The 17613-nt window shown below is 44.7% G+C and overlaps 1 protein-coding gene across 2 annotated transcripts in view; it reads left to right on the top strand.

Moving 5' to 3' along the window:
* Positions 1–17613, top strand: part of MAN1B1 (mannosidase alpha class 1B member 1) — a 119665-nt gene that overhangs the window by 19312 nt on the left and 82740 nt on the right. For both annotated transcript variants that reach the window (XM_085881560.1, XM_085881561.1), the window contains exon 3: positions 9634–9724. In XM_085881560.1, coding sequence (XP_085737686.1) covers positions 9634–9724 — 91 coding nt within the window. The remainder of the gene's footprint in view (positions 1–9633; positions 9725–17613) is intronic.

The raw sequence follows: 17613 nt of genomic DNA, 5'->3' as shown, positions 1-17613 counted from the left end.
GACATTGTGTCAGTGGAAACTCAGACAGGGATTGAAGGTGATGGCGAGGAAGGTGTAGAGGAGGTTCTGATGTCACATGGCGAAGAGCTTCCCATTTAAGACGTACAGGAGTTGACAAGGGTGGAAGAAGCTGAGGACAAGTCTGACAAAGAACCCGAAGAAACCAAGTTACTTTCATTGTCTGTGCTAAGAGATCGTTTCTGGAAGGTTGATGACCTAATTGCCCTTTGCAAGGAATGCGATTCAGAGATGGAAAGAAGCATCATGGCTTCCCGTGGCTTTCAGCAAAATGTACGCTGCTATCATGCTTTATATGAGGAGAAATTGAAAAGCTGCCAACGGTTTACCCTCAGCACATATTTCAAGCCACTGACGTCTGTTTCATCTGCCGACTAGCCCATGCTCAACACATCCTCTGATTCTCCACCACCACCACGAGTCACCGTTCCATCCACTCTGCCACCCTCCCCACCCCTCCCCCTCCCCCCCACCACTAGTATAGCCTCTCCTTTCCCACCATTAGCTGATTAACCGATCTCCACCTCCTCCCAGTAACCACCTCCTCCACTACCTCCCACTGCCTTCTTGTACGGAAACTTGAACTCAAGATTGTTTTGGTAATTGTTACCATGAAATTAACCTTTTATTATTGTGTTACTTTCTTTATCATTAGGTAAATAATAATATTATAATGTCACTTGCAACTAAAACTATTGTTATACCATCAAGTATACGAGTATAAAGACCATTATACCTGCATAATGAAGGTTCACATAACAAAGGGTTATAAAGCTATGTAACTCCTTCATTAAGCAGTGGGATACCTTTCCTTGCTCAACTTGGATGATATTTCACTTTTGAGCAGTCGTTTGTTCCCTTTAGAGTGGATAATGATAAGTTGAGATCAACTGTTGCAATAATATAACAAACTACAGTAATTAGAAACGTAAATTCTGTGACACTTAATATAAGCCATCTTTGAAAATGTACCTGTCAACTATTTTGTTTGTAATCTCTGATTACGAGTATCACATTCTCGCACGATGTTAAAATATTTTGTGAAGTGCATTATTAACAAAATGTTGTCTTATCCTTTCCTTTTAATGCAATCCCAGATCATTTAAAACTCAGGAAATATGATTTTGGACATTAAACGGTCATGATGGATGATCATCTTCTTGGGACCACCTCTGGAAAACAACTGCCTATCTGAACGATGCAGGTTATAATAATCATAAGAGTTCCCTCACCAGGAACTTTATCACAGGATGAGGCCATTTGGCCCATCAAAGCCTGTGCTATTATTATGGTGGTTTGTGCATGCTGTATCCTTTTTTAAATGCTGAACGTCAAGCAAGGAGGGAGCATGTACCTTTTTTTTTTTGAAGTCTTTGTTATGATTCAGTCGGGGATTGAATCGCCGACCTCCCTGACTCGGAGCGGACGCTCTATCCATTACGCCACTGAGTCTGGTAAGCCATCTTGATTGATCGGAGGAATGATGGAATGCCATTTTCCCCAAGTTAATTTCGGATTCTCTTTTTAATTCCAAACTTTTTTTTTAATCCCAATGTACATGAAACGTCCATTTTTTGTGAACAGATTTTCTTCACATAAGTTTTTGTAAAAAATATTGAGTGGTAATGCACTGATACCAGTATAATTATGTTTTGCACACAATTGGTGCAACTTTTTTATTTTTAGAATACAAAATCGAGACTCATGGAAGAGTGAGGTAACAGGTGCATGCCCTAAGCAATGGAATGAATGAATATGAGAGAGAGGGGAGGGGAGGAAATGCAGTAACCCACAAGTAATATAATTTGGGTAGGTAGGGTAGAAACAATAGCAGATTGGGGTGGGTAATGACATGAGATGGTGGTATATCGCTAATTTGAAGCCATGAAGGGAAGAGTATGATTGAACTGCCTTTGGAAAGAGGTTCTACAAGCTGGACAAGAGGAAGAAATGATGGAGGTCAGTGGTGCCAAGCCTGGATTTTGGGAGTTTAACCAGGTGGCGGTTACTTGCAGAATGTGTTCTGGAGGAGCTGGAGATAGTTAGAAGGCAAAGAGGGAGCAAGACCAGAGGAGAGGTGGTTGAAAAAAATATTTAAAAACCTGAATAGCTTTGTGGGAGCCACGTCCCCAAGCTGTGCATGCCACAGGCCACCCCACGGGGCTGCCACGCACCACACTGCTGCTGACCCACAGGAGCCGGCTCTCCAAGAACTTGTTCAGGGGCCAGAGTGGGTTCCAATAACCCGAGTGCACCAGAGCCGGATATAGTGTTGTGGTGCCGGTCTCTGTGGTGAGCACTACCGCTAGGGGGAGCAGTAGAGTCGGCTCCACCGAACACCCGGAATTTAGGTCGTACCTTTCAGATAAATCCGAAAGGTCACGGGTCCCTTATCGGACCGAAGATCGCCAATAGGTCGACCACGTGGGGTAGGGTCAATTGCTAATTTCAATATGCCGAATTACCCACGTCGTCAAACTACCTGGGAAATTCACCCTCGGCAGGATCTGCGTGATCCGGGCCGTTACCGAGTCGTACCCCGAGCGGAGAATACCAGAACCCTGCCGGCAAATTGCACGATTACGGCAACAATGAGGCCTCCTAATTCCCGTTCGCAGCGTGGCAAACCAATGATAGAAAGGACAAGGACGAGCTTGAACATTCAACAAGAGGGGATTTATTTACAATGGGGGAAGGGAACACGCAAAAATTCAGAGCTAACCGAATAAAACGCAGGCAATGTACAATAAGCAAAAGAAAGCACTTACACAATTCTACTTGAAGACGGGCCCACACACAGACACACACACCCCAAAAAAGAAATGATGGCTGCGGCCTTTATTGATACCCCCAGCTCGGAGGGAAGGTGAGCTGGAAGTAAGGATGTTAACTTGGACCTTCCCGCCTCGTGCAGCCCTTGACGATCCGACTCGGCGGAACTTGAACCTGCAACTTGATGCCGCTGCAAGCACTGGGTACGGAGGGCAGGTCGGGCTCCAGCATGCGACGAGACAGCGAGCGCCAGCAGACAAGACAGGCAAACGATTCTTGGTGGGACAGACTCGCAGACAGGCGATCCTCCGCGGGACAGGCTCAAGGGAAAAAGACGGACACCCGCGCTTCTCTTGACCCTCCCCACGCAACTCGCCTCCGGATTGGCCATTTCATCTCAGGCGATCCGCTCACCATTTGTGATTCGTCCGGGGGGGGGGGGGGGCGTGGCGAGCATCCTCGTGGCCCGTCCCCCTGAGAGGAATTCCTCCTTCAGGCGACGTGCCTCCGCATTGGCTGGAACGCGGCGTACGTCACTCGCACTTTTCCCATTTGCTGAAGGCAACACGTCTTGCTCGACCCTGGAGTGGAGCCAATGCGTCGGTTGCCAATGGAACTCCGCCCACAGGCGCTCGGCACGTATGCGCGTCAGAAAGGCCGATGGTGGAAGGAAGCCAGGGAGGATGCCGTTGTTGGTAGTGGTGTAAAAATCCTAACTATAAAATAACCCGTAGCGCACGTACACTTAATTCCCATTAGACATAGGGGATAGGGAGCTATCGATCCACATTTACTTAACAAAATAACTGAGCTACGGGGACCTGAACGTTGAGTGCTCATGGCTGCCAGATTCGTAACAATAGCACATCAATAAGACAGACTTACAGATGAGGACACACACGCACACACACACACACACACACACACCCCTTCCTTGCTGGTATTGCCTCCCCCTCTTTCGACTTTTCTGGGGGTGGGGCTCCTTGTGGAGCGCACCTCCGCCTTGCCCATTAGTGTCCACAATACTTGGGGCAGTCTTTCATCAGCTACTCCTTCAATGGCATCTGGTGTAGGCCAGTCAGCCAATCCTCCCAAATGATTCCGCCCTTCTTCCCTGGGAAATCTTGAGTCTCAGAACTGTGATCTCCGCAAGCCGATGTGTTCAGCATAATCCAAGCCCATTCTCACTCATCTGCCCTAACCTGATTCCAGACATAGGAGAACACACTTTAATTGTTGTAGATAGTTTAGATTACAATGTTGGCTCCCAGTGGTGCACATACAAACATAACAAAGTACCCTAGCACAGTGTCCTTAATATAAGCATAAAATGTCTAACTTGCATGGTTGTCAGGACTGTGTTGATGCTTTAATGAAGTAGCTGAAATCTCACCACCTTCCCTCATAAATGTCATTCAATATAATTTTGTTAAAAACTATTTTGCATTGTTGCCAACATTAAGGAAATTTTGTAATTTTCACCTTAAATTGGTACATTCCAACACACACTTTCATGCAAAATCAAAATGGAATAATCATGTTTTCCTGATGAATGTACACCGAAGCCCAACAAACGTCACAACGTAAAAATCTATCAAAAACTTCGATGAAACCTATCATTTTGTGAAGGCGGTATTTTTCGCTATTATTGGGCAATAAAATCGGTAGGCTGTTCAAGTATTCAAAAAGCGGTAGAGTTGGCAACTTATGCTATTTTGTATTGATATAATGAATGTTGTACCAGCAGTTTTACTTGTTATAGTCCCAAGTTTGTGATGATTAGTGAATTTCTCTTTTGGAGTTGTGCTAAGGCCTAGGTCACATTTGCCACGGCGGCCGTGGGGTCTCCAAAATCTACGGCCACTAGCAATTATACGGCGGCCACAGTATTTCCACGGTCACACAATGTAGCAGTCAAATATGTTTTTATTTTTCGGGGAGCCGCACGGCGTATTTAGGCCTAAGTCACATTTGCCATGGCGGCCGTTGGGTCTCCAAAATCTACGGCCATTAGCAATTGTACGGCGGCCGCAGTATTTCCACGATCACACAATGTAGCAGTCACATATGTTTTTATTTTTCGGGGAGCTGCACGGCGTATTTATAAATTGTGGAGACCGAAAACGTGGGGTTGCCGTACGGTCTTTGATTTGATGTCGCACGGTGACCTTAGGGCATTCCTGCGGCGGCCATATAATTTTCAAGGCAGATGCAAGGCGACCGCAGGGGGACCCTAAGGTGAACGTGCGGCCAGACGGACGGTAACGAATGGGTTAATTTTTATTTATATTCTTTACCAGTTTTTTTTTTTTTCGGCTTGTCGAATTGCTACGGCGAACGTAGAAATGAAAAAATTTATAACTCCACGTTATAATTCCACGGCGACCTTACGGCCTGTAAAATATAGCCATACGGCGTAGGGCCACCCTGAGGCCACCTCAGAAACTCTGCGGCCACCGCACGTTTCTGTCAATTCAGAGGGCGTATGGCCGCCGTAGCCTCGCCGTAGAGCAAATGTGACTTAGGCCTAACAGACAACATGAATATTTATAAGCCATAAAATTGAGTAGTCTGAACTGAAAAATTGCTTGACATGCTTACCTGTACCTCATTGTATTTTTTACCTCTGCCACTGAATAACGGAGGTCATGCTTTCACCCCTTTTGTCTGTCTGTCTGCCTGTCTGTCTGTCTTTATTTGTTTGTCTGTGAGCATGATATCTCAAAAAGTTTTATGGATGGATTCGGACGAAACTTGGTGGACAGGTTGGGTGTGTGACGAAGACAAACCGATTCAATTTTGGTGAAGATCTGAATGCGAGAATTTTTTTAATTTTCTGAAGTGATTCTTCACAATTGAGAGATTGGGCCAAAAATGATATGCAGTATAGCATGATATTTCAAAAGGTTGTCGATGGCTTATGACAAAATTTGGTGGATGAGTTGGGTAGGTGACAAGGACAAGCCAATTGGATTTTGGTTCAGGTCCAGAGGCAGATCCGGCCTATCGGTTGGATCGAAAGAAAACAAAAACTTTTCAGCCTGCCGGAGGTACGCGCTCTATTGAGTGCCGTTCTAATCTTTCATTCTTTTTTTTTTCTTCTTTTTTTTAATCCAAATATTTGCTGGTTCAGGCATTTGTTCTGCCCCCCCCCCCGCCCCATTTCCCATTCCCATTTCTTGTTTCCTCTTCTTATAAGAAATTGCTGCCTCTTCAGAAATAACTTAGAATTTAAAAAAAGATTAATTTCCTGCTTCATGATGCATTTTCTTGCAAGAATGCCAAGCTCAACAAGAAACACCAACAGCAGGGTAGAATGGGCATAACAGAGGAACACTTGGTGGAAGAATTAAATGGGTGTCAGAAAGAATGTGATCAATTTGTCAGGGGAGAGAGGGTGGAGGAAGACTCAGGGGGGTGAACAGGCTGAATACAAGCTTAATGCAACAAAAGGGAGGCTAAAAGAAGAGGAGGGGAAAAATGTGGATTCAACAAATGTAACAAACAGAAAGGGGTTAATGAGGGTATAAAAGATCTTTAGTATGAATGGGAGATGACCTCAGGAAGTGATGAACAGCCATCTTGAGGTTGTGGAGAAAGAATGAGATTGAAAAGTCTGAGAAAGTTGGTTGCATCGGTAGCAATTACCCTCACCAGAGGAGAGGGTATTGCATTTGGGTCTGTTTGTTTGTTTGCCTGTTTGTCCACACAGAACATGTGTGAATGCATTACATGAGACCTTTAAGGACCCAAAAGACCCCACAGACTCCCGTTACACCCTTTAGATCCTTTTAGACCCTGAGACTCCTTTCACCCCTTTTTGTGAGTCGAGTTGGACGTCAATGGTGTTACAATCCCTGTTGCTGATCCTCCAATCAATGGTGGTCCACCTTCGCTTGTGGAAACACGGGCTGCGGTGAACCGGTTGAAACAGGGTAAAGCTCCAGGGATCTGTGGCATCCATGCTGAACTTCTCAAGGCTGGTGGAAATGCTGCACTCATGTCGTTGCATGCAGTTTTGTGCTCTGCCTGGAACACAGGCATCATCCCAACTGATTGGAAGAGGGGCCTTGTTGTCCCTCTCTGGAAAGGGAAGGGTGATCGCCAAGACTGCAACAACTACCGAGGGGTGACGCTGCTCTCAGTGCCGGGCAAGGTCTTTGCTCGGATAATTCTTGAGAGGGTTAGCCACCATCTGCTTGAGCACCAGCGTCCAGAGCAGTCAGGCTTTACACCAAAGAGGTCAACGATTGACCGTATCCTTGCTCTTCGTGTCCTCACTGAACGCAGATGAGAGTTTCGGCAGGGGCTGCTTGCAACCTATGTTGATCTCTGTAAAGCGTTCGATTCAGTGAATCGGGATGCCCTCTGGAGGATTCTTGGTCTTCGTGGGGTGCCACCAAAACTGATCGATCTGATGTCTGAACTCTACTCTGGTACTGAGAGTGCTGTGAAGTGTGGTGGTACCATCTCTGATTTATTTCCAGTTGTTACTGGAGTTCGTCAGGGGTGTGTACTGGCCCCCACACTTTTCAGCACTTGAATGGACTGGATTTTTGGGAGGATGTCAAAGATCAAACTGCGGTGCATCGTTTGGGAATGTCAAGATCTCGGACCTTGATTTCGCAGATGATGCAGTCATCTTTGCAGAGACTTTAGATATCCTTTTGGGGGCCCTCGAGGTGCTGAATGAGGAGTCGGAGCTGCTGGGATTGCGGGTTTCTTGGGTCAAAACTAAGATCCAGGCTTTCAATGACATCTTGGATGCTGCTGTCCTGTCTGTGTCTGTTTGTGGTGAGGTGGTTGAGGTCGTGGAGAGATTCACTCCCTTGGCAGTGATATTCATGTCTGCCGGCTGTGAGTCAGAGGTCAATAGACGTCCGGGTTGGGCCTGGGGATTCATGGATTCACTGGATCATGGGGTGTGGCGCTGCCGGTACCTGTGCGGGAGGATGAAAGTCCGAGTCTTCAGGTCCTTGGTGCTTCCAGTCTTGCTCTATGGATGCGAGACTTGGACTCTGACCAAGGATTTGAGACGGAGACTTAATTCCTTTGGCACCAGGTCTCTTCGGAGAATCCTTGGCTATCGCTGGTCAGATTTTGTGTCCAACGAGTGGTTGCTGAGCGAGACTCGGATGAGATTTGTTACCTGCATGGTCTGTGAGCGTCAGTTGTGGCTGTTTGGACATGTGGCCCGTTTTCCTGACGCTGATCCTGCTCACCAGATTCTCTCAGCGAGGGAGTCTCGTGAGTGGAGGAGCCCAATGGGCCGACCTCGTGCCTCGTGGTTGCAGCAGGTTGACCAGCATCTCGGGGAGATGGGGATGGGCCTGGCATCTGCCTGGGGGAAGGCCAGACGGAGGCCCCTGGATTACCAGCGGAAAGTGGACGCAGCGACGCGCTGTTCTGGCACATGCTCCCATACATGACCCCCCCCCGCCCCGACTCCTTTCTACCCTTTAGACCTTTAGACTTTCACACCTTTCATATCTTTTAATACCCTGTCGAGTGTAGACCCCTTCAGACAATTCCAACCCTTTCAGACCTTAAATTACACTCTCTGGACCATTTTGACCCTTTCGACACATTCAGACCTTTTCATACCTTTAGATCTTCAGACCATTTGACCTTTACACATTTACAACCAGACCATTTAGACCTTTCATTTAGTCCATCCCTGCATTTATTTGCCACACAAAACAAGTCCTGGCGAGGGTCTGCAATCTGTGATTGCTCTTTCTTTTTTATATTGTAGTCCTTGCAGTAAAATTTCAACAGAGCAGTAATTTCCATTTCAAAATAAATTAGAAAAGTGCATTGTTGCACTTAAATGACTGATCAGTAGATGCCTATTGCTGCTTTGATCAGGAAAGCCAAAAATATCATTGATAAAGAAACATACCGGTCAACATGCTGAGTTTTTAAAATTTATTTTACTGGCAAGGAAAGCATCCTTAAAGATGGGTTAACTCCCCCAGAATTGGTGTACGTTTTTGGGACGACTCCAGGGGCGGCGCTATGCCATACATACGAGCATTGAGGGAAATGGAGTCCTCCCTCCAGCCTCTACCCTGAACCCCCAGGACTATGATTTTTTTTTTAACCTCCTAAAAACTCTGAGTGCATATCCCCAGTGCAACTACCAGTTTTTGGCTCATTCCGTCCAGTTGTTCAGGAATGCATAGAAGTCAAATAAACGGACACTTCTCGAACCATATATAGTATGGTACCCTTCGGTTTGATGGGGTATGTGAATTGTTTGCTAAATCAAGAATATGCTGTAAATAAAATCTGATGGATATTTGTGTCGTGTAATTTTTTGCATTATACACCATGAAAATGTAAACCCTATTTTTGATTGATTCAAAACATTAACATGCATGAATCCCAGAATATCCCACCCAGACAAAAATGCTACAGTTCGAACTATAGTATGAGAGTCGGACTCTCATATACTGTAGTTGGAAATAGGTCCTACTACATTCGTCTGCAGAGAATTACTACAGGAAAGGAATGTTATTTTTGCCTGGGCAGGAAATGAATGAGGTAGGGAATCCCAGGATGGTACTTGTATGAAACACCTACTCTCTCTGGGAGTGTAATACCCCTCCCTCTGGCAGAGCTCAGTCAAGCACATGCACTATGCCACGTGTTCAGTGCAACATTGCAAGTAATCTCCACAGCTGGATTAATAACCTTTCCCACCACGACCATCACCGGGTGGCGTTATATGCTACACATCGCGGTTGATGACATACCTATCTCCTGTGTTATTCAGTTTCGGGTACTTACAATGTTTTGTGGGTTTATTATGTAGATTGCTTTTTTCTTTGTACCCAACAGAGATGGAAACAGCTGTCCAGATTGCAGCGAAGCTTAATAATGATTCTGCTTTTCATTGCTGCAACTGCATTTGCTGCTTACCTTTTGCAAGGTATGATGTTTACTGTTGCAAGTGTAAATTTAAAGCAAAAACACTCATGTTTTGAATCTTCTTCACAGCTCAGCTCGTGCATGAAAGTATTACTTTTATTATTAAAGCTTTTTGTTGCCTCAAGCTTATGATTTTTGACTAAAAACATCGTCTCATCAGAGGTCGAGCCAACGCAGACGCTCTGTGCCACAGGTCTAAAGACCTCTGCAAATGACAGAAACAATGCTTGAATTTCCACTACACTGCGATCATTTCCATTTATGATTCCCCAAGGATCGCTCAATAAACTAGAACGGGTACTCAGTCGAGCGCATACCTTCGCCAACGCTACATTTTGCCCCCCCCCCCCCAGAAACCGTTGATTGTGAGGGTATTTAATCCCATACCACATCTGCCATCTCATATGTGTTATGATGACTTAAAAACATTAAATTTCCTGTGTCATATCGTATATCACATGATTGGGCATTGAATTAACAACATTTTGGCATTGGTTGCATGCAAATTGGATAAAATTGACCGCACTATGGCAAAATGACGATTTTGACCTTTTCATGACCTCGACCTTGACCTTTGTACTCTTAATTTTGTAATTGGTATTAGAGTGTGGGGAACAGAACAGTCAACATTTTGGTGTTGGTTTCATGCAAATCGGATAAGAATTGACCGTGTTATGACTAAAACCGCACATTTTGCAATGTCGTGACCCCCCCCCTGACCTTTGACTCCCAACCACTAATAAGGGTTGTTACATCATTGTGTCATGTCACATATCACAAGATGGGGCATTGAATTCTGAACATTTTGGCATTAGTTGCATGCAAATTGGATACAAATTGACCGCGCTATGGTAAAAAGACGATTTTGACCTTTTCATGACCTTAACCTTTGACCCTATCGCTCCCAAAATCTAATCCAATGGTCCTCCGATAATAACCAATCATCCCACCAAATTTGCTGCGATTCAGTTCAATACTTTTGGAGTTATGTGAATAACAAACAAACAAACAAACAAACACACATATTCACAAATAAATAAATAAATAAATACACAGCGATCAAAACATAACCTTCACAACAAAGTTTGCGAAGGTAATAAACCAAATTTGTCAGTTGCTCGAGCACAGGAAGACAAGAAAATGTTCCTTGTAATAAAAATGTTTATAATAATAGCAATATGGGGTGGGGAAGAGAAGGTGCTTGTGAATAATAAACAGAACAGATCTGATGGTCGACAGACACAAATATGTAAGAAAGGGGAGAAAACATACTGTTGTGTACAAAAAAAACTATACCCTGTTAACGGGCCAACAATACCAGATTCAAATTGTTAACAAAGGGAGCAAGTGAGGACTTATGCAGGCACAAGCTGTCTTGGTCCAGGACGACCCTCTCCAGGCCTCCGCAGCTCACATTGCCACCATGGCCTGAAGTCTTCTGGCCAACGGCCCATTAAGAGGTCCGTTTTTAAATGCCTGAAGCGCTTTTCCGTGTGCCTTTGTGCCAAAGTCTCCCAACTGCCTCGCCTTTACAGGAGGTATTACGCAACACAACCTTACCCTATTCTACTTGATAAAGGATGGTCACTTCCCCAGTCAGTGCACATATTACATCCAGTCTGTCCCTGACAAATCCCTAATACAGGAGTAAATCAAACCTACTCAATCACATATACAAACCGACTTGGACAAAACTGATCTTGCCACATTCAAGCTATGGATTCCACAACCCCTTCCACATAGCAATATGTATTTGGTCATTGGTCACAAAGTTATTTGTTGAAATTTAGTGTTTTATTGGACTTTGCTTTCTTGTGAGTTTTATCAATGAATATATAGGTATTCCTTCTATTAATGCCACCTTCCCAGCTAGAAAGGCATTGCATAAGAGTCAACCTTTTTGGAGCAATGTTAAGCCAGCTGTCACATATTCTTGCTTGGGCATCTGGGGGTTAAAGATTGTGTGTGGTCCCTTTTTCTACAAGCATAAGCATGTGTACTCGTACTCTAACTTCTCAATCCCTGCCTGACCTCAGCGAGAAAGGAAATGCTGTTCTTCAAATTTTTCTCCATTTCACAAATGTCCTCATTCCATCTTACTTATGATTTGTACTGGAATAATGAAATGGTTTTCCAGTTAGTAATTAATAATTTGCTTCATCCCACTTTGTTTTCATCATGGCCACATTGACACGTTCCTGTTATTTGCAATGGTGGTTCATGATTATTGGTTTACATTCTTATTAGCTGTACCGAAGGTAAGTACTTCACTTTGTGCCTATTCAGTATGGAATGATGAAATTATTTTGTTCTCTCAGTTGTGTAATTTCTGCTTCAACAAGTTGTCCAAAGTTTATTTACTGCGGAATGCCATTCCTGTGCAATTGAAACGATGACAAAGTCCAATGTTTCTTGAATGCAATGCCATCCTGTATTAAATAACTTTTAAACATTTATAGATTGTTTTTTTTAACAAGGAAAGTATGCACAGGAGGAGGCCATTCGGCCCATCATGTTTGCACCACACCAATACTGGATTTTAATAAATCCACCAATACCCCTTCCCTTCGTGTGCAGCCTTTTGGCTGTTGGTTGCATCATGAGTTAGGGGTGTGGATATGTCGCTGATGCAGTGACCCTATTACCAGTACACTGGTACTCATTTTGCCGACCTCGAAAGGATGACAGGCTGAGTCAACCCCCTGGTGTTATTTCAGCGGCCAACGGGGCTTGAACTCAGGACTCTTGGATCCCAAGCCACCACCCTAACCACGAAGCCAACACTAGGCTATTGAAGATGTTATTCAGCTAAATATTAAACAGACTTTTTTTTTTCCTGTGCTTATTCTTCTCATGCTTTCCCTCCAACATACTTCTTCCTTTTCTTGTCAAAACTTCTCAAAAGGAAAAACAAAAAAGGTTTGCACAAAAACCCCCAAACTCTTTTACTTCTTTTACTCCTTTTACTCCTTGCTTTGCTCATTCTTTATCCTTTTCTTTCTCGTGACTTGTAGAACTAGCTGCTTCTTTTAAATAACATTTTAAAACACTTCATCTTGCTTTCTTCTCCTTTCCAAACTCCTCGCACCCTAACACAGTCTTCCCACTTTTTCATGTTCCTGTTCTTTTTCGTGACCGTGTCTTCTTGTTGTGATCCTACAGCATGACTTCTTTTCTACCTAATCACGATGTCTATCTTTGTTTAGGAGAATTTGGGATCCAAAAGAGAAACCGGTCTGCAGTGAGTACATGCTTATTGTGGTTAACCCTTTCACGTCTGTGAAACCCTATTCTACACTTCTCCCCTGGCACATCACCCCCTGGCCACTGCCCCTCATCACTTCCTTCCACCTTCCCAATCTCCACCTCCACCCTCATCCCTAACATTGTGGTTCACACAGTCCTTGAAACTCCTTAAAAAATGAAAAAGCATTTTTCAGTTTTCGTCGAACTTGTCTTACTGGGTGCTTGAAGCCAACAGTTTCCTCCCCTCGGTGTACGATCGTGTTTATTTGTATTTTCTCCCCATTACCTTCAATTTCTATCTTCCCCACTTTCCCAACGTCCCCCATCCCTCCCAACGAAACACTATTTCTTGTCTTAAATCCCCCCCCCCCCCAAAAAAAACCTCTCCTTGCACACTCACGAGTCTCGATCTTTCTTTTCTTCTTTTTCTTCTCCCTCTTCTTCTTTCTCCAGCCGGGACACCATCTTTATTCCACTGAGCTGACCCTCTCTCGCCATTACCTTCACGATTTCTTCCTTCAACGTTCCATTCCCGAATCGTACCTGTTCTTCAAAAATACATGAAAAAATAATAATCTTCCTTGTATCGTTTCGATCTCTACACCTCCTGTAACCACGCTTCCTTGTACTTTTCATCGACCCAGCAGCTTCACACTGCGTTTACCGTTACAAATTCACCACACACTTCCATGATTTTACTTCAACCTTCCCTTTTCCGAATGTCACGCAATCCTTATTTAAAATAAATAATTTCACTTTTGACTATACACCTCCCATTGTCAATTGCTTCTCCCGTAACCACGTGATCTTTTACACCTCCTGTGTTTACCAATCCTATTTCACCATTCACCTCACAATTTTTTTTCTACAACACTTCCATGACCTAATCTGATGAAAACTCTCTCAAACAATAATAATAATAATAATACGAATAAAAACTATCTCTGAAAATGCTTCATCTTCCTCTTTCACACGTGTGGTACTCTTTACTGTATCATAACGCACTACTCTTCTACTATTTAAACAGACTGCTCTCAATTCGAACTTTCCTTCATACTTTGCCAAAAAAATCCAACTGTTACAGCATTTCTTCTCTCCATTCTCTGAATTCGCCTTTATTGCATCCATCAAGAAATGTGTTTAATCGCATCTCTGACCTAAAACTTAAAAAAACCCAGTTTGCGATGAATGTTCGTTTTCCATCAACCATTCTTTTTTTCCAATTTCAGTGCCAACTCACCCCTCTCACCCCTCCCTCTCAAAGCAACCATCACACTTTTCTCCCTCCAAGCCTCCCTCTCACCTCTCTCAAAAACTCCCCACTCACCTTTTTCCCTCAACTCTCCCCACTCACCCTTCTTCCACCATTCACCCCCCTCACTCATCCTTCTCAAAGTTGCCCCCCCCTCTCATCCACAAAGCTGCCTTCTTCCACTGCCCTCTCACCTCCATCTCTTCACTCCACCTCCTGAAATCCTCAACTGACTTCTGACCCGTCTCTCTTGTCCACCCTCTCCCCCAGCACCACAGAGCCTTTTCTCCTCCTCATCCGGCCCCCTCTCCGAGCTATTCTGCAATCCCCACACTCCTTCAATAACCATCCTTACCTCCCCCCTCGTCCCTTGTTCTACCCTCCCCCTCCCCTACCACCCCCTGCACCCAAAGCCTCCTCCCTCCCTCTTCATTAACAGTGTGGACCTCAACTATTCGGGACCTTCGCTCAAACCTTTCAGATCTTTCCATACAGGTTGCCACTGACAAACAAGACATAATCTGCCTTTCAGAAACTTTCCTCCCCCAAGACGTCTCTGACTCCCAAGTATCTCTCTCCGGTTACTCCCTCCTCTGGTATGACAGACCTGAGCCTCATCCTGGTGGAGGAGTTGCTCTCTTCATCAACGACTCTATTCCTCACTCTCCTTGCACTGCACTCACTCCCCCACACCCCCCGGAATACCTCTGGCTACGGCTTCCCCTCCACTCTCACCTCATGTTTATATGTGTACTGTATCGTCCACCAAACAGTGATGACTCGATCTACACCTCACTATCTGAAAACATGGACCAACTTCTATCTTCTCATCCAAACTCTCTCTTCCTCATATGTGGCGACTTCAATTGTCATCATGCCACTTGGCTCGGTATGAGTACCTCTCTCACCTGTCATGGCACTTCAGCAAAAGCTTTCTGCGACTCATTGGGACTGACTCAATCGGTCAACTTCCCAACCCGGATCTCAACCAATGGTACCCCATCTCTTCTGGATCTGATTTTGACAAATTTTCCTGACAATATCTGCTGTTCTTTCTCCGCTCCAATCAGTTCTTCTGACCACGTCCTTGTCAAAGTGGACATCTCTCTGGCTATTATCAGAGAACGACCTCACCGCTGTCGAGTCTGGCGTTTCACTCAAGCCGACTGGCAGGGTCTCCAAGCAGCTATCCAACTTATAGACTGGTCTCCTATCGCTACTTTTTCTAACATCAACTCATCCTGGGAATTCTTTCAAAGAAACTTGCTCTCCCTCATGCACACATTTATCCCCTCTAGTCTTCAGTTGTCCTACCCTTCCTCCGGCCCTTGGTTCACTGAAGCTTGTGGCGAGGCAGTTGACCTGAAACAACTTGCCTTTTCCTCATGGAAAGCAAACCCGCCGACTGGGGTGGCCATCTTGAAAAAAATGTTTTTTCGCCATATTTATTTGACATTTGGGTCACACATATACCACCTGAAAAGGAAGAACCGTATTGATTTTGGGCATGGCCGGATCCAAGATGGCCGACTGGGCGGCCATCTTGAAAATTTTTTTTTTTTGTAATAAATGGAAAAACGCTTATCTGATTTCAATTATTTTTCAATGGCGGGGGATTCCCCATCTCTGATGGTATATTTATTGGTTATTATAATATCCCCCCCCCCGGTTGAGGCGAGAGTGCACGGCATCACGAAGTAGACATTGTGGCATTAACGAGTCCGGTGTCCATGAAGTAAAGAAATGCACCAAAAAACATAAGGGATAGTGAATGCCCTGGTTATTCCGGTAAACCGTCCCAGCTCATGACCCACAAGTTCATAGGTGAGATGAAACGTAACCACTCGTGGACAACAAGGGTTTTCTGTGGTCCAAAAATCCACCTATGTGGAGAGCATACTTTGTCGTCTTCCAATTTTTTAATGACAATGAGGATGATTATAAATTGCAGTTTACTTTTTGTAAGCAATACAAATTTTAATTATTTTTCATCATGGCTGCAACAACAGAGGTTGCAGGTTTGCGAGAACAACTGGGTCAGGAGGATTGCTTGAGTGAAGAGGGAAGAGATTGGTATGCAGATGAGCTTGACGGGAATATTGGTGAGATGTCGGCTGAAATGGGCTGGACACATAGTGTGGATGGGGGAAGAGAGAATGGCAAAGAGAGTGGATAGGTTGAGGGAGCAAAGTAGGAGGAAAAGAGGTAAACCATGGTTGAGATGGGAGGATTGTGTGAGGAGGGATATCCCGAAGGTAGGAGTGGTTGGAAAGTGGAGAGAGTTGACTGAAGACAGACAGGGGTGGAGGAGTATCGTGGTCAAGGCAGGGCAAAAGCGTGGTGCCATCTTACCTCACCCCGTATAAAGGGAAGAGTTGTAGAAGAAGAATGGCTACAATATAATGTGACAAATGAGGCTGAATGCTGTTTTACCGTCACCTGGAATGAATTAATCTGTTGTATACAACTTTAAGTTGTTTGGAAAATCTTGTAATATTCCAAGAGCTGTTACAAGTTGGTAATTACCTTCTCCACTAAAGGTGAAGGAGGTTACGTTTTCACCCCTCTCTGTTTGTTTGTTTGTTTGTTTGTTTGTTTGTTTGTTTGTTTGTTTGTTTGTTTGTCTATCTATCTGTCTGTCCTTGTGTGCAGGATATCTCAAAGTTGTGGATGGATCTGGATGAAATTTTGTGGGCAGGTTGGGTGTGTGACAAGGAAGAATTGATTCAATTTTGGTGAAGATCCGGATCCGATAATTTTTTTAAGTTATTCTTCACCATTGAGAGATTGGGCTCAACTAATATATAGCACGATATCTCAAAAAGTTGTGCACGGATTCAGATGAAATTTGGTGGACAGGTTGGGTGTGTGACCACCACAAATTGATTCGATTTTGGTGAAGATTCAAATCCGGATACGAGGTCAGGTCAGGTCAGGTATGGGAGCATGTGCCAGAACAGCACGTTGCTGCGTCCACTTTCCGCCGGTACTCCAGGGGCCTCCGTCTGGCCATCCCCCAGGCAGATGCCAGGCCCATCCCCATCTCCTTGAGATGATGGTCAACCTGTTGCAACCATGAGGCACGTGGTCGACCCACTGGCCTCCTCCACTCATGAGACTCCCTCGCTGAGAGAATCTGGTGAGCAGGATCAGAGTCAGGAAAACGAGCCACATGTCCATACAGCCGCAACTGACGCTCACGGACTATGCAGGTAACAAATCTCATCCGAGTCTCTCTCAGCAACCGCTCGTTGGCCACAAAATCCGACCAGCGATAGCCAAGGATTCTCCGAAGAGACCTGGTACCAAAGGAATTAAGTCTCCGTCTCAGATCCTTGGTCAGAGTCCAAGTCTCGCACCCATAGAGCAAGACTGGAAGTACCAAGGACCTG

The sequence above is a fragment of the Eptatretus burgeri genome, chromosome 5 (assembly GCF_056783735.1).
Source record: "Eptatretus burgeri isolate ZD-2024b chromosome 5, Ebu_testis_v1, whole genome shotgun sequence".
In the NCBI taxonomy this organism is placed as follows: Eukaryota; Metazoa; Chordata; class Myxini; order Myxiniformes; family Myxinidae; genus Eptatretus; species Eptatretus burgeri.
This window is presented reverse-complemented; position numbering and strand designations above follow the sequence as displayed.